General features: G+C 41.8%; 1 protein-coding gene across 1 annotated transcript in view; it reads right to left on the bottom strand.

Annotated features, from left to right (window-relative positions):
• LOC124789702 (juvenile hormone esterase-like) overlaps window positions 1-20,653 on the bottom strand; it is a 129,887-nt gene extending 109,234 nt beyond the window's left edge. The window contains exon 1 of the mRNA XM_047257154.1: window positions 20,544-20,653. Coding sequence (XP_047113110.1) covers window positions 20,544-20,606 — 63 coding nt within the window. The 5' untranslated portion in view covers window positions 20,607-20,653. The remainder of the gene's footprint in view (window positions 1-20,543) is intronic.
• Window positions 20,654-21,812: the final 1,159 nt, after the last annotated feature.

Genomic DNA, 21,812 nt, shown 5'->3' with positions numbered 1-21,812 from the left:
AATTAAACCAGCCAATTGCTTGAACTAGCACAGAAAACTGAAAACACTTGTGTAAAGTATTTTCCTATGACGCACCATTTTAAGACGACATCAAACCATACTTGCAGTAGACATAAAGTAAGACAAACAATTTTTGATTCTTTATTACCAAGAGACAAAAACATTATCACAATACAATTACTTCTGTAGCTGAGGTTCTAAAATGCCGCCACTGACTTGTAAACGAAGATTACATTGGCAGGTCCTTAATTTCTCCTGTCGCTTCTACAACACTATCGGCCCAGCCAGGTCCTATTCTGTTTCAACGAGGTTTTCTAAACTAGGTGTGCATCTCTCCTCAGACAAAAAACTCCAGCGGGGTCAAATCCGGGAACCAAGTAGGACATAGTAGTAGATCACGATACAGGACCACTCCTGCAACCCATTTTTCTAGAAACTGTCGGTTCGAGAATTGACACACAGAATGACTGGAATGTGCTGGCGCCATGTCATGCTCGAATCGCATGCGCTGTCTTATAACGAGTGTGACGTCACCCAGCAGTTCCGGCGAGAAAATTGCTGTAATCCCTGTGTTTTAACGGCCTAGATAGGGGATATCGTCCAAATTAGTCACCAACAGTATCTGTCACACATTCAACGTGAAACCGCACTTGAAGTCAGCGAGTAGATGTAGCATGTGGAGTAAACTCACAACAAATATGCACATTGTGGATGTTGAAGGACCCATCACGCCCAAACGTTACAGCGTTTGTGAACAGCGCAGAGGCTGGAGATTCAGGATTCATTTGATACTATTCCAGGTACCACTGGGAAAATTGTGCTCTGAGTGGATAATCTCCTTCTTCCAGGTTGTACACACGCTATGAGTGGAATGGATGTAACAATACTGATCATGAGGGACGTTTCTGACATTCCTCTTATTCGTCCTCATGTTACCCGCAGCTGCAAAAGTGGTGACGGAATGATCTTGCTCCAGGTGATGCAGGACAGCTTCCTCAACCTAGTACCTGTCCAGGTAATCTGCTAAATGAAACGTCCTCACTCAGATGCCGACACACAGCGGTAAACGTCAAATGCTGTGGGATATGGCAACTGAGGTATTGTTGTTGATAAAGCCTCTCAGGTTCTCGTGCGTTTTAGTTCATTACGTAATAAGTATCAACCACATCAGGGTTCGTACTCCAAATATATCGGTCCATTCGTAAACATGTCCTGCATTGGGTCAAACTGTACAACTAAATGTGAATATGAAACAGCTTTTACAACTGAAGAGTGAAGTACCCCCCTCTACCGTTAGAGCAGGAACCGTTACAACTATAAATTAGACGTTACAACTCAATAGCGAATACACCGCCTACTGGATAAAAATGCTCACAGACATTATGACATTAGAGAAAGATATTTGTTTTGGTGTCCTGTGCACCGGCCGAGAGTTTCTCAATTTAAATAGATTTAACCCCGTAGAATATCATATAAATATGAGTGTGTTATAAGAAGTGTTTCATATCAGTATAAATGGTTAAATGTGCATGTAAAGATCTGTGGGTTTGTTAGGTGAATTAAAAAACATCCTAAATTCTCACACATATTTATTCATAATTTCATGAAATTTTCCGACTAGAGTTGTCATTTCGAGATTGTGGCAATGTACAAAATGCTAGTACGCAGTACTGTTGAGGGGGAGTGGACATCTCTAAAACCGGCAATCACAGAATTTGGGAAGAAGAATATGGGTACAAAGAAGGTGACTGCGAAGAAATCAAGGGTAACAGAAGAAATACTTGAGAGGATAGATGAAGAGGGAATTACAAAAAAGATTCAGGAATACAGAAATACATGTAGCTGGGGAATGAAATAAAGAGGTAGTGGAGCGAAACTAAGACGAAATGGCTGCATGTAAAAGGTGAAGAAATCGGAAAAGATATGATTGTCGGAAGGATTGTCTCAGCATACAGGAAAGTCAAAACAACCTTCGGTGAAATTAAAAGCAAGGATGGTATCCACTGTTAAATGCGGAGGAGGGAGCGGAAAGGTGGAAAGAGTACATTGAAAGCCTGTATGAGGGCCAAGATTTGTCTGACGTGATAGAAGAAGAAACAGGGGTCGATTAAAAAGAAGTAGGGAATCCAGTATTAGAATCAGAATTTAAGAGAGCTGTGAAAGACTTAAGAACAAATAAGACAAAAGGAATACATAACATTCCATCAGAATTTCTAAAATCATTGGGGGAAGCGGCGACATAACGTCTATTCGCCTTGGTATGTAGAAGATATGTGTCTGGCGACATATCATCTGACATTCGGAAAAGTATCAGCCACTCAGTTCTGAAGACTTCTTGCAGTCTGAATTGTGCGAGAATTATCGCACAACCAGCTTAACAGCTCACGAATCCAAGCTGCTGACATGAATAATATACAGAAGAATGGCAAAGAAAATTAAGTATGTGCTGGATGACGATCGGTTTGGCTTTAGGAAAGGTAAAACTACCACAGAGGCAAATACGACACTGCGGTTGATAATGGAAGCAAGACTAAAGAAAAATCAAGATACATTCATAGGATCTGTCGACCTGGAAAAAGGGTTCGACAGTATTAAATAGTGCAAGATGTTCGGAATTCTGAGAAGAATAGGGTATACTATAGGGAGAACGAAGTGCTCAGATTAAAAAGGTTGTAAGACATGGATGAGTCTTTCCCCCATATTTTTGAATCTGTACATCAGACAAGCAACGATGGAAATAAAAGGAAGTTTCAAGATTAGAATTAAAATTCGAGGAGAAAGCACATCAGTGATAAGATTCGCTGATGACTTTGCTATCCTGAGTGAAAGAATAATTACACGATATACTCAACGGTATGAACAATCTAATGAGTACAGAATACGGTTTGAGAGTAAATCGAAGAAAGACGAAAGTAATGTGAAGTTGCAGAAATGAGAACAGCGAGAGACTTAACATCAGGATTGATGGCCACGAAATAGAATGGTGGTGGGAGGGAGGGGGGGGGGAGGTGTTTAGGGGAAGAGGCCAAACTGCGAAGTCATCGGCCTCATCGCATTAGGGAAGGACGGGGAAGGAAGTCGGCCGTGCCCTTTCAAAGGAACCATCGCGGGATTTACCCGGAGCCATTTAGGGAAATCACGAAAAGCCTAAATCAGGATGACCGGCGCGGGACTGAACCGTCGTCCTCCCGAATGCGAGTCCACGAAATAGGTGAATTAAAGGAACTGTGCTACCTAGGCAGCAAAGTAACCAATGACGGACGGGGCAAGGAGGACATCAAAAGCAGACTAGCATTGGCAAAAAAGACATTCCTGGCCAAGAGAAGTCTACTAGTATCAAATATAGGCCTTCATTTGAGAAAGAAATTTCTGAGAATGTACATCTGGAGCACAGCATTGTATGGTAGTGGAACATGTACTGTGGAAAAACGGGAATAGTAGAGAATAGAAGCATTTGAGATGTGGTGCTACAAACGAATCTAGAAAATTAGGTGACTGATACGGTAAGGAAGAGGAGGCTCTGAGCAGAATCGGAGACGAAAAGGAATGTGTGGAAAACACTGACAAGATGGAAGGAGAGCATGACATCTGTTAAGACATCAGGGAATTACTCCATGGTACTAGAGGGAACTACAGAGGGTAAAAACTGTAGAAGAAGACAGAAATGGGAATACAGCCAGCAAATAATAGCGGACGTAGTTTGCAAATGCTACTCTGAGGAAGAGGTTGGCACAGGAGAGGAATTCGTGATGGGCCGCATGAAAGCAGACAGAAGACATATGACCCCAAAAGAAGAAAGTATCACAAATTGTGGTAGCGTGGTCTACATTCTGAGTAGCTTATTATTTGGTTACTTTGACACACAACTTGTATTGGTAAATTTGATATAACTTTGTGGCATTTTGTTCTTTCGTTAAGTTTGATTTCGTGGGCTACCTAGATAGCAGACCTTGTTGCACTCTTTGTGAAGCTACCCCGTGCGTTTATTGTCGTTTTGTGATTTTGTTTGATTGTTTTTGAGACTTTGATCTTTGTTAGTTTCACTATGGTTCATGTTCATCATTGGTAAACAACTGTCTCGATTTTTATTTCAGTCATGATTATACCATATTTCAAGATCTTTCACTGCTCTACAAATTTTTCATAGGTGACCCACAAATAAAAAATATAATCTGTTGTATACCCAGTTTCTTGTTTTGATTGTGGAGTGTGCAGTAGCCAAGCTAAACAGTTATATGAAGAGGAATTTATAGAAAACGACGAGCGCAGCACACACGCATCTCGTTTGATCAATATACATATATACGCCCAAAGAACGACTCATATACATTTTCCACATTTAGAGCTATCTCCATTCATACACCAACAGTAAATTTTGTCTAAGTCGTCTTGTATCTTCCTACAGTCTCTCGACATCGACACCTTAGGCGTACACCACGGTATCATCTGCAAACAACCGCCAAATCAACAGTGCTCCTATGACATTTCCCTGGGCCAGTCCTGATGATATCCTTGTCTCTGATGAAGCCTGGCCGTCGAGGACAACATATTGGGTTCTATTATTTACGAAGTCTTCGAGCCACTCACGTATCAATAAACTTATTCCACATGCTCGTACCATTGATAACAACCTCTAATGGGTCACCGTGTCAAATGCTTTCCGGAAATCTAGAACTGTGGAATCTGCCTGTTGCCCTTCATTCACAGTTCGCAGTATGTTATGTGAGGAAAAGGCAGGCTGCTGTCCGCACAAGCGATGTTTTCTAAAACCATGCCGATTCGTGAACATAAGCTTCTCAGTCTCGAGAAAGTTCATTGTATTCGGTCTGAAAATATGTTCAAGGACTCTGCAGCAAACGGATGTTAGGGATACTGGTCTGTAATTTTGCGGATTCATTCCTTTACCCGTCATATGTAAAGTACTCACATGGGCTTTTTTCCAGTCACGTGGGACTTGGTACTGGGGGTGAGATTCATGATAAAAGCAAGCTAGGTAGGGGGCCGCGCCGTCCAGAGTGGCTGTGCGGTTCTAGGCGCTACAGTCTGGAGCCGAGCGACCGCTACGGTCGCAGGTTCGAATCCTGCCTCGGGCATGGATGTGCGTGATGCCCTTAGGTTAGTTAGGTTTAATTAGTTCTAAGTTCTAGGCGACTGATGACCTCAGAAGTTAAGTCACATAGTGCTCAGAGCCATTTGAACCATTTTTTAGTAAGGGGCCAATGCCGCTGAGTACTCTTTGCAAAGTCGAACTGGGATTCCATCCGGACCTGGCTAATTATTTGCTTTAAAATCTTTCAGCTGTTTCGCTACGCTAGTACGGCAGGAATGGTTGTTACTATGTCATCCTTACGAGGCTGTGTCCGATGGTCAAATAACGATGTGTTTGTGCGATTCTCCTTTGTGAATGATTTCTTGTATGTGAAATTCAAAACTTTGGCTTTCGTTTTGCTATCTTCAACTGCCACAGAACTGAATGGAAGGTTCAAATGGAAGGCTTAGAGCCTTTTTCGAGTTCTCTGCCAGATCTTTTGTTAAGGTATGACGGTGGTAGTTGTATGCTTCGTGCATAGATCTTTTCTAATTTGCCATTTGTGCGTTCCCTTTTGTACCAAGAGTGCAACAGCCTCTGCTTCCTCAACATCCACCGAACTTAGTTATTAAAACGTGGTGGATCTTTTCCGTACTTTGTTCACAAACTAGAAACATAATCCTCCAGGTGACGATTTACAATCTGCTTTAATTTCGCCCATAATTCCTCTACTTTCATTTTACTGGAACTAAGTAATGCCAGTTCACTATCTAAGTGAGATGCTAATAACTGCTTATCTGCTCTATCTAGCTTTCTTGACTGATTTATTAACTGTCAAGGAGTATGTAGGCAGAACTTATTGCTCGGCAAGCAGGGAGTTGTTAGGACCTTATGAAGTGATACACATCGTATCCACCAATTTATCAGTAACGTGACTGTACAGGATTTCTTCTCCTAGTTATGCGCAGCATGTTAAGTTCATTTACGTTCTGGGTCAACTACGAGTCCCTACACCATTAATCAATTGTCTGCAGGTTTTTCTGCAAATCACTACAGTCTTATGCCGTTCCTACTGTCCATCAGCATCATCTGCTAACAGCTGTACGAAACTTTTAACGTTATCTTCTAGATAATTTATATATAATGTATACAATCACTGTCTTATCAAACTTCCTTGCGGTACTCCTAAAATTACCTTTACACCTGTCGATTTTGCTTCCTTAAGAGCAACGTCTTGAGGTCTGTATGTAAAGAAGTCTCGAATCCAGTAGCAAATCTGGTACAGTACACGGTAAACTTGTGTTTTTTTCCAAAACGTGACAATTGGGGACTGTGTCAAATGCCTTCCTGAAGTCTTGGAACATAACGTCAACCTGAGTGCCGATATCTGCAGCTCTGAGGCTCTTATGGAGGAACAAAGCGAGCTGAGTTTCACAAAATCTCTGTTTGTAAGCTCTACGTTCATTCTGATAGAGGATGTTTTCGTTCTCTCAAAACATCATGATACCTGAGCATGAAACAAGTTACACTACTCTGTAAGAGAGTAATGTCAGCGATGTAGGCCCATAATTATGTCAATCTGTCCTACGACCCTCCTTGAAGAAGGGAATTTTCGAGTCGCTGAACAGCCTTTGTAGCTTGAGCGAGCTAAGCTGAACTGCTGCTAGAAAGGGAGCAAGTTCTATCGCGTAATCTCTTTACAATCTCACAGGTATCTCACCTGGTCTAGAAGCGTTTCCACTGATAAGCTGTTGTAGTTGAATGTCTATTTCTCACTCACTTGTGGTGATGGAATGGAGGCACCACGTTACTGTCCTCCACAGTGAAACAGTTTCGGAAGACCGAATTGAGTATTTCGGACTTCTGTCTGTCATCTTCTGTTTTAATCTGAGTGCAGTCAGTGAGTGACTGAACAGATGATTTCGACCTGCTTACCAAAATTTCGTAGAACTTTTAGTCGGATCAATGGGCAAAATTTTACTTTCGAAGCCATTGAAAGATTATATCTTCGCTCTCCTTACACTCATTTTCTCTTCGTTCAGCTTTTGTTTGTCCGCTAGATTTTGACTTGTCTTTGCGATAAAGCTATGGCTATTAAACCACGACAGGTATTTCCCAACCCTTAAAATCCTGTTTGAAACATGCTCGTCCAAGGTACCGAATAATGCTTTTTAATTTTCTCTGTTTGTGCTCCACATCTTCGTCGTCCCCACTGAATATGTCATATTGACTGTAAACAATATTAGGAGACCGATAGATTGCTACTCACTGTAAGACACGTTGAACTGCAGACAGGTACAACGAAGGACTCTTAGACACTAAATTTTCATCAACAAAGAAAGCGAGTACATCTCACCCACTCATGACCAACGTCTTCAACAGCTTGGACCGGAATGCAGCTGCCATGTTGAACAGAAGTAGCAATCTGGAGTGGGGAAGGAAAGGATATGAGATGGCAGGATAGGGGCTGGGCGAGAGAAGAGCTCTGTCCGGCAGAGAGTGCAGTGACTAGATGTAGGCATGAGAAGGTGCCGAGTGGGGAGACTCTGAGGCTGGATGGCATGAGGTGGGGTATAGGGGTGGGGGGGGGGGGGGGAAGGAGAGCAGGAAAGGATCAGGAAAGGGAGAAGATGGACAGATGTGTTGGAAAGGTGTGGTACACAATGAGGGTGAGTGGACGTGAACAGAGAAGAGGTAGAAACTGTTGGATATGGGGTACAGGAACAGTATGTTACTGAAGGTGAAGGCCAAGATAAATCCGGGAGCAGAGAATGTGTTTTAAGAATAACTCTCCTCTGTACAGTTCAGAAAAGCTGATGGTGGAGAGGAGGATCCATATGGGCCTGGTTGTGAAGCACAAATTGAAATCGAGCATGTAATGTTAAGCTACATGTTGTGTCACAGGGCGATCTACAACACTTCTGGCCAAAGCTTGGCGTTGGCCGTCCGTCATGGTGGACAACTATGCAATATAAGAAGCTGTGCAAAGATTCCAGTAGAGCCAGTATGCGATATGACTACTTTCACTGGGAATCCAGCCTCTGATAGTGTTGGATAAGACTGTGACTGTACTCGAAGGGTTGGGTGGGCGGATTGGGCAGGTCTTGTACTTGGATCTTCCATAGGCGTATCATCCCGGTGACAAAGAGTTGAGATTTGATGTGGCATAGGCATGGACTAGGGTGCTGTGGAAGCTGTGCGGGTTACAAACACCATTTTAGGAGGGGTGGGAAGGCTCTTGGGTAGGATGTCCATCATTTCAGGGCATGATTATATGTCTTTGTCTAGTTTCCCTTCAAACGAGAATTATTTGTGCTTCAGGATACAGTTGGTAACATATATGATGAATGAGATTGTGGGTCAGAGTCTGAACGACGTTGGGGAAGGTAGTGTTCAAAAGCAGCAAGACTATGGTTATGAGGGATGTTGGTGTACAGGGAAGTGGCGTCAATAGTGACGAGTAGGGATCCAGGAGGTAAAGGGGTTGGAATGGTGGAGGGCTAGTGAAGGAATAGGTTGGACTTCTGGGTAAGACTAACTTGCCAGAGTTCATAGGTGGAGGAGTCAAATATTGACAGAGGCCTTCCGTCGGGTAATCATTGCGATTCATAACGACATTGGTGGAACCTGTGATTCCACAAAGGATGATTAGGTCATGATTTATTTTGAGGCATTTTACGGCTTCCATTGCAGCTTCTATAGTCCATGAACGATAGTGGCAAAGCGTTAGGAGGTGAGTTTGATGCATTGCCACAGATTGCTTCAACCGTTGAGGAAAAAGAAGAACTACGAATTAAAAAGGAACATTAGAGAAACGTACGTTATTCAGTTAGGTCTAGGAAACTGCGTAAATGTCATGTGTAATGGGCATACAGGATTTGTTAGCTTCGTATGTTGGTCTCAATTTTCTTTACTTGTCATCTTCTGTGTTTACTTATTCATGTATAGGACAGAGGGGATTGGCGGTACTTCCTTTTCTCTCAGGAATTAAAACTCTCGTATGAGAAATCGAGGACTCAGTTACAACATTTAACAGAAGAATGCGACGAAAGCTAAAATATAAAAAACGAGCCTCGTTAGAAGCGAGGTCGAGACTGTTACAAACTGGGTATTACAAAATCAGTATAGAACCTAATAACAGCATTAGAACAACATGCACAGAACACCAGGAACGCCTTAGATAGTTCTCTGCAGAGAATAGACAGCTAAGCAAACTATATGAGAAAGCGATAATAAGTAAACAGCTACAAATCTTAACAAACAGATTAGATGACTCAGCGATTAAGATAGAAACTTGGCATGAAGCAGTCCTTCAAGCTGCTCATAGGCAATTGAGTGCAATGTTATTAAATCCACAAAAATAAATTAATGGCAATACAAGAAGCTGAAAAATACTTTCCAGGAGGATTACAACATGCCAAACCTACAACCAGTAAGAATGCATGAGATCTTTGTATTCAGGTAAATTTGTTTTCGTGGCCTAACTTTGGCAAGAGACGGTTGCAGACTAGCAAACAACTGTTTTTAAGAGGTTTTTTGATTACATAAACATTTGTGTCGGAAATGTGGGAACATTCATCCAATAAATGGCTAGAATCTAAATTGTCATCCATGTATCATTCCAGAGCATGTCACACTTCTAAAGGTAGATTCGGCAGCAGCCCATTGGCGATCACCTAACTTAATATGGTTTGCTGCCGGGTCACCCATTACAGTAACGTAATTCGGTTAATAGATGAAGCTCAGCCAACTGAGATGATTTTCGTCTGATGACTTCTGCTGATACTATTACTTCCTCTTCCAGATTTTCCATCTGCTCAGTCAGGAGGAGAACGATACTAGACCAACGAATCTCCACAAATTCTGTACCACTGAATGTAGAAAGAAACATGTCTGAGATGCCTTCACAGTCGTGATACATGCATAACAAATGACAGACTGCATAAACCAGAACAAGACATACAGCTATTCCTGAACTTCTGCTCTGTCACTCCAAATTGATCACCATGTTGATGCTTGAGTTTATGAAACAGTTGGAAGCTTTTATACTCTGCAAATTATGCGGTAGGGATTGCCTAAATAAGGCCTATCTCGTGAGAAATGTATACTGAGCCTGTTCCCATGCAGGATATCAAGCATGTTAAAAAGTTAAGTGGAGTGGAGGATTCCCGGAAATTTCTTATCAACTCTGGCTGAATCAGTACTTGAACAGGCACATTTCCATAATCTCGAATGACCTCTTACTTATTCTTTCAGGAAACAGATAAGTGAGCCTCAAACCCTTGTGCTACAGTTTTTTATGAGATTGTTCCTTCACCCACTAACTACAGCCTCTAGCCTTGACTTAGGGGAGGCATTCTGCATTAAATGTAAAGCAGAAACGATCATGGCAAACAGGATGATGCTAGTTTCAAAAAATCTATATTTATTTACAACCACTTGAAATCCGATACGCACGAAGAATTCTGGAGGCACGGCTTACTTACAGTCCACATTCTAAGAAAAGTACGGATGGGATTCTCGCAGAAATTCATGCTGAGTCAATGCCTGCATCTGCATACTCTAATTCTCCATTGTTGCTATAACATGAACCGATAAAAAGCGATGGACTGTAAATCACTTGGTAATGCCAATTATTGTCAATTTTTGCCTAAATTTTATGATGTCTGATGAAAATAATAAAGTGAAACACTCAATTGCAGAATGGAGTATTGGATATGAGAGCTTTCTGTTGAAAGACACCCATAAAGAGTTCGTTATGCAAATCTGAAACCATTTCCCGTGATTATTACATGATTTTGCATGGTGGCCTAACATAGAAGCGGTAAGATTCACTTGCAGTGGTTCAGTCACAGATGCTGCATCATCAGCTGCCTCCGCCACCATTATAGTCACCAACATCACAAAAATGTAAGTACAATATGGACTAATAATAGAATGCATTTTGTTTATCAATTACTTATTGTTCCACATGGAAGCAGCTACTCCAAGTAACAAAACTTGAAGTATCTGGGAGGTGCAGTAAGCAGTGTAAGACTGCTGGCGTTGAGAAAGGGCAGCATCATCCGATACTGTACTTCCACGTGAACTCTGGAACAGCTGTGCTGCTTCATCACAAGCAGTGCAGGATGTATCTGCCATCAAGATTCTCGACCATTAGCAATGCTGCAGTTGATTTTCTCAACAGTGGTAACATGTCCTTGATACACCACGGAAGATTGAATAACACCCACATAGTTGATTTCTAGAATATTGGTACGGAATTTCTTGTGAATAAAAATGTCAGTTTCAATTCATGAAGTATCATGCAGTGGACAATAAGGCATATTAATATTAGATTCCTAAAAGAAGACTGTCATGGCTCTTTGGCTATTTTAAAGAAGGTTTAGTTTTCACATATTATGTCATTGACGATCTAAAGGATTTTTCTGAACTGAATGCGAAAATGATACACTTGCTTCAGAGATAGTGTTTTACAGATTAAGAACAATTAATAGTTTTTGAAGCGTAGGGTAGGTATGACTGTATTTATCCCAAAGAACTGTTTCTGTTCCAGTGTAACAAATTGATTCATTGATACGTGAAGTATATCGACCATATTGTATACTGTTGGCCCACAAAATTAAAGTCTGTGACATTCTGATTTTATTAAGATAGATGCAGCAGTCAAAACGTGGCTGTCCTATGGAACTGTCTCAAATGTTTATTCAAATACTAACAAACTATTTCTTGCAATAGATGATGTCCTAAAAATTCTTGAAGATAAATTGGAATATTCATAAAATTTGTCTATATACAATGCATGTGACAGTATAAACTGTCAAAGTTCGGTGTGAAAATATTTTACAAAAGCTTTTTTAAAGTATATTTTGTCTCATTTACGTTTCATTACCTCTTTAGTATAATACAAATGATGAGGCAGATGTGACATGAAAATTAGTGATGAGGCAGAGGTGGAAAGAAAGGGAGAGATCATTTGTGAATGGAGTTCAGTATCTGATGTATGAAACAGAAAGAGAGAGAAATATTATTACTTCGAATGTGAGAACGTATGTCGAACATGTAAGAAGAGTTGTGTGTGTGTGTGTGTGTGTGTGTGTGTAAATGATGCGTATCTTTCAGTGTGGCACTATTTTTACACATCATTTCAATTTTATGCCAGAAATATGTATGTGTAATTAATTACCTTTGACTTTCGAGTAAAGCCTGCAAGTTGGCGGCAGAGGTGTGTATTTGCACACAATATTACATACATACCATGTAAATAATGCATATATATTTACCTCGATGTCATTATTACGCATCATTTCAGTATTGCGCAGTTTTATTTAAATTCATGGAAGTAATGCATATCTTTGACGTTGGCATCATTTTTAGGTGGCAGTTTTGTATTAACGCCTTATGTATCCATGTGTGCTCATTTTTATGTAAATATCAAGGAAATAATTCATGCCTTTGAGTTTGGCTTCATTTTAATACTACAGACTGATTGGCTGGAGATAAAGGGTAAGGTGGGGTGTGCAAAGCAAGATTCAGATAGATATATATTTGAATTTATTTTATTTGTTTATTTACTCACTGCCTCATTTTGACACTTGGCTGTGACTGAGTGGAAAGAGGTGGGGCGTAATGCACAAATTGCTACATAGTTCGTCCATGCTCGATTTTTAATCGATTCTTTCATTTTTATTACTGCATTGTGATTGAGTGGAAACAACTGTGGGGAACGGAAGAGTGGGTGGGGCTCAGGGGAAGGGTGTGTAAAGAGGAGGGAAGAGGTCTTGTCGGCTTGCACTGTGAGGTCACGTAATTGCATTTCTTGCGTTTCACTTTGGTCACATGACTCCATTCCTTCCAAGGGATCAAAAAGAACGTTACTTATTATTGTTAGATCATCTCGTATTGGGGAAAACCTTGGAAGCATAAGTTGTCTCGTTTTCAGCACCTTCCTGAATTCGCACTGTTGCAGCTATCCCGTAACAGATAGTCAATGTGAATCACTTTCTTGGTATTCCAGTCATACAATGTATGAACTGAAGAATACGTTATCGAAAATGAAGGATCTTTCTTGCATCTCGTTCCCAGATATGCTGGTGTCTCCCTGCAGCAATACATGCAATGGATGTGTCTTAGTAGAGAATTCTGTTACGAATTGCCAGTGGAGTGAACACATCACAGGCAAACGTCTCACATCACAAATGTGCCGAGGAGTCGGAAATTTAGCGACTGATCGTATTTTCTTTTTATCAGGACTGATTATGGCTCCTCACTAGGTACCGCAAGATCTTTATTGGTTAATGAAGATGCACTTTTTCCGATCTAGGAGACCTGCCATCTGAACAGACTTCAGCACAGTTGTCAGGCAGCTTATACACTCCTGGAAATGGAAAAAAGAACACATTGACACCGGTGTGTCAGACCCACCATACTTGCTCCGGACACTGCGAGAGGGCTGTACAAGCAATGATCACACGCACGGCACAGCGGACACACCAGGAACCGCGGTGTTGGCCGTCGAATGGCGCTAGCTGCGCAGCATTTGTGCACCGCCGCCGTCAGTGTCAGCCAATTTGCCGTGGCATACGGAGCTCCATCGCAGTCTTTAACACTGGTAGCATGCCGCGACAGCGTGGACGTGAACCGTATGTGCAGTTGACGGACTTTGAGCGAGGGCGTATAGTGGGCATGCGGGAGGCCGGGTGGACGTACCGCCGAATTGCTCAACACGTGGGGCGTGAGGTCTCCACAGTACATCGATGTTGTCGCCAGTGGTCGGCGGAAGGTGCACGTGCCCGTCGACCTGGGACCGGACCGCAGCGACGCACGGATGCACGCCAAGACCGTAGGATCCTACGCAGTGCCGTAGGGGACCGCACCGCCACTTCCCAGCAAATTAGGGACACTGTTGCTCCTGGGGTATCGGCGAGGACCATTTGCAACCGTCTCCATGAAGCTGGGCTACGGTCCCGCACACCGTTAGGCCGTCTTCCGCTCACGCCCCAACATCGTGCAGCCCGCCTCCAGTGGTGTCGCGACAGGCGTGAATGGAGGGCCGAATGGAGACGTGTCGTCTTCAGCGATGAGAGTCGCTTCTGCCTTGGTGCCAATGATGGTCGTATGCGTGTTTGGCGCCGTGCAGGTGAGCGCCACAATCAGGGCTGCATACGACCGAGGCACACAGGGCCAACACCTGGCATCATGGTGTGGGGAGCGATCTCCTACACTGGCCGTACACCACTGGTGATCGTCGAGGGGACACTGAATAGTGCACGGTACATCCAAACCGTCATCGAACCCATCGTTCTACCATTCCTAGACCGGCAAGGGAACTTGCTGTTCCAACAGGACAATGCACGTCCGCATGTATCCCGTGCCACCCAACGTGCTCTAGAAGGTGTAAGTCAACTACCCTGGCCAGGAAGATCTCCGGATCTGTCCCCCATTGAGCATGTTTGGGACTGGATGAAGCGTCGTCTCGCGCGGTCTGCACGTCCAGCACGAACGCTGGTCCAACTGAGGCGCCAGGTGGAAATGGCATGGCAAGCCGTTCCACAGGACTACATCCAGCATCTCTACGATCGTCTCCATGGGAGAATAGCAGCCTGCATTGCTGCGAAAGGTGGATATACACTGTACTAGTGCCGACATTGTGCATGCTCTGTTGCCTGTATCTATGTGCCTGTGGTTCTATCAGTGTGATCATGTGATGTATCTGACCCCAGGAATGTGTCAATAAAGTTTCCCCTTCCTGGGACAATGAATTCACGGTGTTCTTATTTCAATTTCCAGGAGTGTATATTCTTATAATGTTTCCGAAAATGAAAATGTCATTCAGATTGCAAAACAACTTTGTCCATTTAAGGTAACAAAGCAGATTCTCCATCTCTCCATCATATGTTAGAAAGTGCCTCAAGTATTCACCATAACTGTGAACTCATACAGGCCTTTAAGAGTTACGAATGCTGTCTTTTCCTGGCCAGTCTCGTCAGCCTGTTTGCATGTCCGCAGTTGATAAATATTTTTCTTCCTTTAGTCAGTCTGCGTTGTAGTCAACATGTTGTAATGGATAGATACCCTTTTTCGTGACTTTATTCTGTGGTTGGTACTCGACGCAGAAACGCAGTGTTCCATCCTTCTTTTTAGAGAAACGACTGAGAATTCTCTTGAAGGTTCAATAATATCATCTTGCAGCATTTTCTTCACTTTGTCCTTAATCATACGTCGTTTGGCGGGTGACACCATCTTCCAGCGCTGGATTATTGGTAGATGATTCCCAATGATTTACATTTAGCCGTCTGGTAAGTCTGTTTTCCATTCTTATTTGTAGAAATGGATGCAGAATGTATAACTATCGTCCACGTTGTTCCTCGATCAGGCCACTTCCTATTTTCAGTTCGACAGTAGCTTCCCCTACTGCGTAGTTAGGAGCGATAGTGGAGCACTATTCCTCGTCGATGTCACTAACCGGCAATTCTCGGACTGATTCAGCTGTCCCTTGGATCATATACTTAGGGCTGAGTCATGGTTGCTCGTTAGAATTAATGAAGGAAAGTTATTGTTACCTATCTAAAATTCTTGTAATGTTCTCGATGGCTGTACTACTCTTTTGTGAGACTGAGTGGCTTTTTGCAATCGATAAAACCCTTACAGTTAAACTGAGCATCTAGATCGGTAATGTAGAGCTCTTCTCTTCCATAGTCTATGATTACTTTTTATGCCTGACTCTGAGAAGAGCATTGTGACTTTTTTTTATCCATCGCCTTCTGGCTGGTTTGATTGTCCTTTTCCGAGATGTCCATTCGTCTACAACTGTACTGCCTAATGAGTTCTTACTTGTTACTGTATCTAGAGCCTTAGAGAAATTAAAGTATATCTCGTTATTCCTTAGTACTTTCCTATCCCACATCTTTGCATATTGATTCTTCCTGACTAATCTCTTAAACTTCAGCCAACTCCTCATCATTACTTCGTTGCGGTCGGAGTCTATATCTGCTCCTGGGTCGCCATACAATCCAGTATCTGATTTTGGAATCTCTGTGTGACTATAATGTAGTCTAATTGAAATTTCTCCACATCACCCAGCCTTTTCCAAGTACACCTACTCCTCTTGTGATTCTTGAACAGAGTATTCGCTACTACTATTTGAAATTTATTACAGAACTTAATTAGTCTTTCTCCTGTCTCATTCCTTATCCCAAACCCATGTTCTCCTGTAAACTTTTCTTCTACTCCATCCCACACCTCTGCATTTCAGTGTCCCCCATGACTATCAGATTCTCATCTCCCATTATTTACTATATTTCCCTTTCAATATACTCATATACTTTCTCTGTCTCTTCATCTTCAGTTGGCGACGTCGGTATTTCTACCTGATCTATCGTTGTCGATTCTGACAAGAACAGTCCTATCATTGCTGAACTGTTCAGGGTAACGTATTTTTTGCACTAACTTCATAACGAATCCCACTACTGTTACACCATTTTCTGCTGCTGTGATAATATCCTATCGCCAGAAATCCTTTCTATTTCACTTCACTGACCCCTACTATGTCTAGATTGAACGTTTCCATGTTTCGTTTCAGATTTTCTGCCTTTCCTACCACGTTCAAACTTCTTAAATTCCATGCCCCGACTCGCAGAGCGTTATCCTGTCGTTGGTTATTCAATCTATTTCTCAGGGTCACCTCCCCTATTTCAGTCCTCTCCCAGAGATCCGAATGGGGGAGTAGTCCAGAATCTTTTGCCAGGGAGAGAGCATCATGATTCTTCAATTACAGGCTTATTTTCCTGTGAATACACTTTACGTACCTTTAATACAGTGGTTTTCATTGCCTTCTGCATCCTTACGCCGTTGGTCGTTGTTGATTCTTTCGCCTTTAGGGGCGTTTCCCACCCCAAGGACAAGAATGAGCCTTGAACCTCTGTCTGCTCGTCCACCCTCTTTGATAAGGCCGTTGGCAGAATGAGGATGGCTTCTTAAACCGGGAGCCTTCAACAGCCAGTGCTGATTATTAATCAAAATATAAGCAGTGGTAGATTTCTAACTCGAGACTAAGGACCTTTTGATCACTAATCAGACGCTACCCCTAGAATACTCGTTTTTTACATTATGGTTGCGTTCTGTTAAGGCCACGAATTGGCAGGGCTGTCTGTGTTCTCTCATTGATAGTTGTTCTTGCAGTACGTGTTCTAGTGGGCTAGACATACTTACGATTTGCTACTTTTACCACAATCGCTTTCGTGTCATGGAACATATCCTTACTTATCTGGTGACATTGAGCATTTTATATTACTGGAAAAGAAGTCCCAGAATCTAACAGCGGCCTGACAGGTTGGTCGTCGATGATGACGTCAGTGTGAGTTCTTGACATCTTGGGAACGAGAGAGGCGACGCAGTGGTTGGTATGATGGACTCACACGCGGGAGAAAGACGGTTCAAATACATGTAAGGCTATCCTGATTTAGGTTCTCCGTAATTTACCTAAATCGTTTAACATGAATGGTGGAATGGTTCTTTTGAAGGTAGACGGCCGGCTTCCTTCCACATCCTTCTCTAATCGGAGCTTCTGCTCCGTCTCTAACGACCTCGTTGTTGACGGGACGTTAAAGACTAATCTTCATCTGTTTTTTGGTATCTTTGTGGCTGTCGTTCATGGAGAATTTTCATCTCTGGCTGCCCCACCTACAAGTACGGCCGCTTCGCTTAATGTAGGCGATGTGCTGGTATCTCTGTACGACGACGGGGGACAGCTACAACATGTTTGAGAGCGACCATTTTTGGGGTACGACAACGACCTTCATTCCATAGGCTGACTATTAATCGCCTGCAGTTGACTGGCCTGAATAAAATTGTTGTTATGACTGACGTCTGACGACGTACTAATAGTCGAACACTAGTCTCCTTTCTCTGCAACGGCGTATACATGTCGAGGGCGCCCTTAGTGGAAACATACTGTTGCATATTCCTCTGTCCACCAAATATATGTTCTTCTACTGGGCGTTACACTCGGCAGACGAGTTGGCTGTACCTGCGTTTGCAGGATGTTGGGTTGTCCTGTGGCATACGTCCGAGTCTTCATTGTGTACTGGACTGGTGGCGAAGATTGGTGCTAAACATCGATACATCTCTTCTTCAGCATTCTCTATTACCTCCCAAGACATGGGGTCGACATTCAAGGCTGCTATCTCTTCCTGTCTGGAAATTCTTGCTGCTATAAGATACTCTATCTCTTCTCTTATTAATTCCATATAAGAGGAACAAGGTCGCAGAAATCTTCAATAACTTCCATAGTGCCCCTCATTTTGAAGTCGTATACAATTTTCTCGTCAGACACTTTTCTGTTCCATTTCGTCGATGAGATGGTACTATTAAATAAATTCCTTGGTGGCTTTGACAAACTTTACCAGAAGAGCTTGGTACATACGTTTGCAATTCCTGCCATGGAGTGCGAAATTCTGCCAGCTGCTGTTAAAAAAAATAATTTTTTGGGACTGTGTCGCTCCCCATGTCGCTGGGTCCGGCTCTTCAATTTCCCTTCTAATTAGCGGACTTCTTGCTCGTTGTCGCTAAATGTTTTCTTCAGTTCGATCTGGATTTAATCCCAGCTATTGAGATTCTTCCAGATGGTGAACCTCTCATCGTTGCATTCTGCCGCCGAAGTATAAATCTGTCAAACACGTCATGTTATCCCACCTGCCACATCTGGCGACTTGGTCGAGTACGTACAGACATTTCGACAAGCATGACCAGTATTTTCGGTAAACAATGATGGATACCTGATATGGAGCTGCCTTACTGCTGGTTTGGAATCTAATGACATTTTCCATCCTTCTGTATATTACTTTTGTCAGAAACGTGGATGCATCTGCTGCTAAGCTGATAATATGACAGTTCTCGCACTTGGCCATCATTGCTATCCTTGTAATTGTATTGTTAATAATCTTTCAAACACCTCGATGTATGTCTCCAGTCTTATAGATTTTAGACACCATTTGAATAGTTGCTAGTGTCACTTTTCGCAAGGATTTCAGACATTATTTAGCTTTTAAAGACATAATATTTATATAATTGGAATCACACAGCCAACCACGTCAAAAGTTTACAAAAACCTTTAGCTGTGTGCAGCTGGTTGGCTGTCTGACTCCCGTTGTATTCATAATTCTACAGTTGCCGGGTACTGCATGTTCAAGATTTTAAACACGTAATACGTTATTAATTTGTAATAGTTAAACAATTTGCATTTCTTTGTCTCCATTTCCCCCCACCCTCCCCCACATCTCTCTCCAAAATATATATACTTGTGTTTGTGTGTGTGTATCTGTGTATGTGTGTGTGCGTGTCTGTGTGTGTGTGTGTGTGTGTGTGTGTGTATGTGTGTTCTGCTGAAATGCTTTCACGTTTTAATTCTAGTTATAATATATACAGTGATATAATCATGCAATACAGTAACACAATTGTGATGTTCAGTAAATTAAACAACCAAGTTTCACCAATAGCATTATACTTACATAAATATAATCACATACGTCATGTGTCTACAGCGTAAAAAGTGAAGAGGCAGAGTAACACTTCATGTACAACTAAAGTCAAATGCAACGGTAAGTAGTGTGCAGTGTCTGTTTGCTCCTCCTGTCCTTCAAAAGGCGGATTGTAATCTGTTTTTCCCTTGATGTGGTGCAATCCAGCTTTGTAGCTTTGCACCTGAACGGTGCGAAGCATTGAAATATGTAGCAGTATCATAAAAAAGTGACATACTAAGCACACAGTTTTATTTGTGTTTAATTATTAGTTGTAATCCTTTTGACATCATGCTTTACGGATGAAATAATAAAATTCTTGGTTCTGAGTATTATGGTACTTAACATCTGTGGTCATCAGTCCGCTAGAACTTAAAACTACTTAACCCTAACTAACCTAAGGACATCACACACAAGCCCGAGGCAGGATTCGAACCTGTGACCATAGCAATGAAATTGTTCGGTTATAGATACCCATTGGAATAAAGACTTTGCACTTCCTCTCCTAGTTGTTTACTTCAGTTCATTCAGAAACGCTCTACATTTAGTCACTTAAATGTATATAATTTAATACGTACTTTTCAACTTTCTTTGGCCAATGATTTTAAAACCATTCTATTATTAAATACTCTTTATGTGCTGTATCAGTGTAACAGATTATTTTGGGCGCTGTTGGCATATCAGCATTCACTCAGAAAAGTTTAGAAGAAACTAATAGAAATATTCCACAACGTGTCAATTATCTGGAAGATATCCCACCTCTTTTATGGAAACTCACATTTACAATAAATCACTCGACTTTTCCTCAAATCATCACATATTCATTATATTTCATAAATCCTATATTACAGCACTAAAACTACTTTTCTAGGTCACTGAACCTACAGCACTAGTCATTAGAAATTATTACAATTTCATTGCACAAAGATGACGTCACTATTTTCTTAAGTTTACGGCTAACTAAGGCGTTTAAAAATTTTATCTAGTCTAAACGTTACCTTGCCGTAGGTGGTGAACTGAAGAAGGAAAATACCAAACAAGTTTCTGATGTACAGCAGCATGGCAGTAGAATCGTCAGCTTCATGAGCAGAACTTAAGTGACGCTTTTTCAAAGTATGGCTGATCATTTAAACGTTCCTGCTCCTTCGCTCATGGTTTGTAAGCTGCTGAAATTTCTTGGTAGCCTATTGTTGATACAGCTGCTGCACAGGTGTTCTTCGTTTTCAAAGAGTAACGTACAGTCACGAGAATTCGATTCATTATCTCTTGGCTTTGTTTGTGTGTTAGTGGCTGACTGAAGCTTGTAAACATAGTTGCGAACATTGGGACTGGCTTGTTTCTCGGCAAATGAACAAAAACTGACGTTTATATTTTATCTTCTTCATTCACACCTTATCTGGAAAAATTGTTGTCAGTTTGTTATTAAGATAAGGTATTTTCATTGCAGACGACAGAGCCACAATTGTTCTATTTCTTACAGATGTATCACTGGAAAACATTCGCGCACAACGTTATCATGTCTTAATTAACTAGAACAATGGAATCTGAGAAGTCTGAACGTGGTAGGTAACCTTGAAAATACGAAAACGGAAACGTGAAAGCTCAGTCTAGACGTAGTGGGAGTCAGTGATGTGAAAAACATTACTAGTCAGTATAGTGAAAGTGAAAGAACATAATGATTTCTGGTCATAAGAATATAGTATAACACCAACAGCAGCAGAAAATAGTATAACAGGAGCAAGATTCGTTGTGAATGACAAAGCAGAGTAGAGGGTGAGTACTGGTAATAGGTTAGTCACAGTATTGTTTCCATCAGAATGGATATCAAAGCAGCGTTAACAAACGTAGTTCAGGTGTACATGCTGACGTCAGAAACGAAAGATGAATAGGTATAAAAAGTCTATGAGGATACTGAACTGATAATTCAGTATGCAGAACAAGATGATAAGTTAATAATCACAGGTGACTGGAACGCGGTAGCAGGGGAAGGAATAGAAGAAATAGTTATGGGCGAATACGGCCTACGTAGCAGGCATGAGAGAGGAAAGAGAATGAGTTGTGCAATACATTTCACTTACTAATAGTGAATACAGCGTCGTAAAATAAGGAGGGAAGCTGATATACTTGCAAACGGTCTGGAAATACGGGAAGGTTCCAACTGGATTGCATCTTGGGCAGAGATTCCGTTGTCAAATATTGGTTTGTGAAGCGTCCTGTGGAGTGGACATGGACTCAGATCACTATTAATTTATGATAAAGAGCAGGCT

The sequence above is a fragment of the Schistocerca piceifrons genome, chromosome 3 (assembly GCF_021461385.2).
Source record: "Schistocerca piceifrons isolate TAMUIC-IGC-003096 chromosome 3, iqSchPice1.1, whole genome shotgun sequence".
NCBI lineage: Eukaryota > Metazoa > Arthropoda > Insecta > Orthoptera > Acrididae > Schistocerca > Schistocerca piceifrons.
This window is presented reverse-complemented; position numbering and strand designations above follow the sequence as displayed.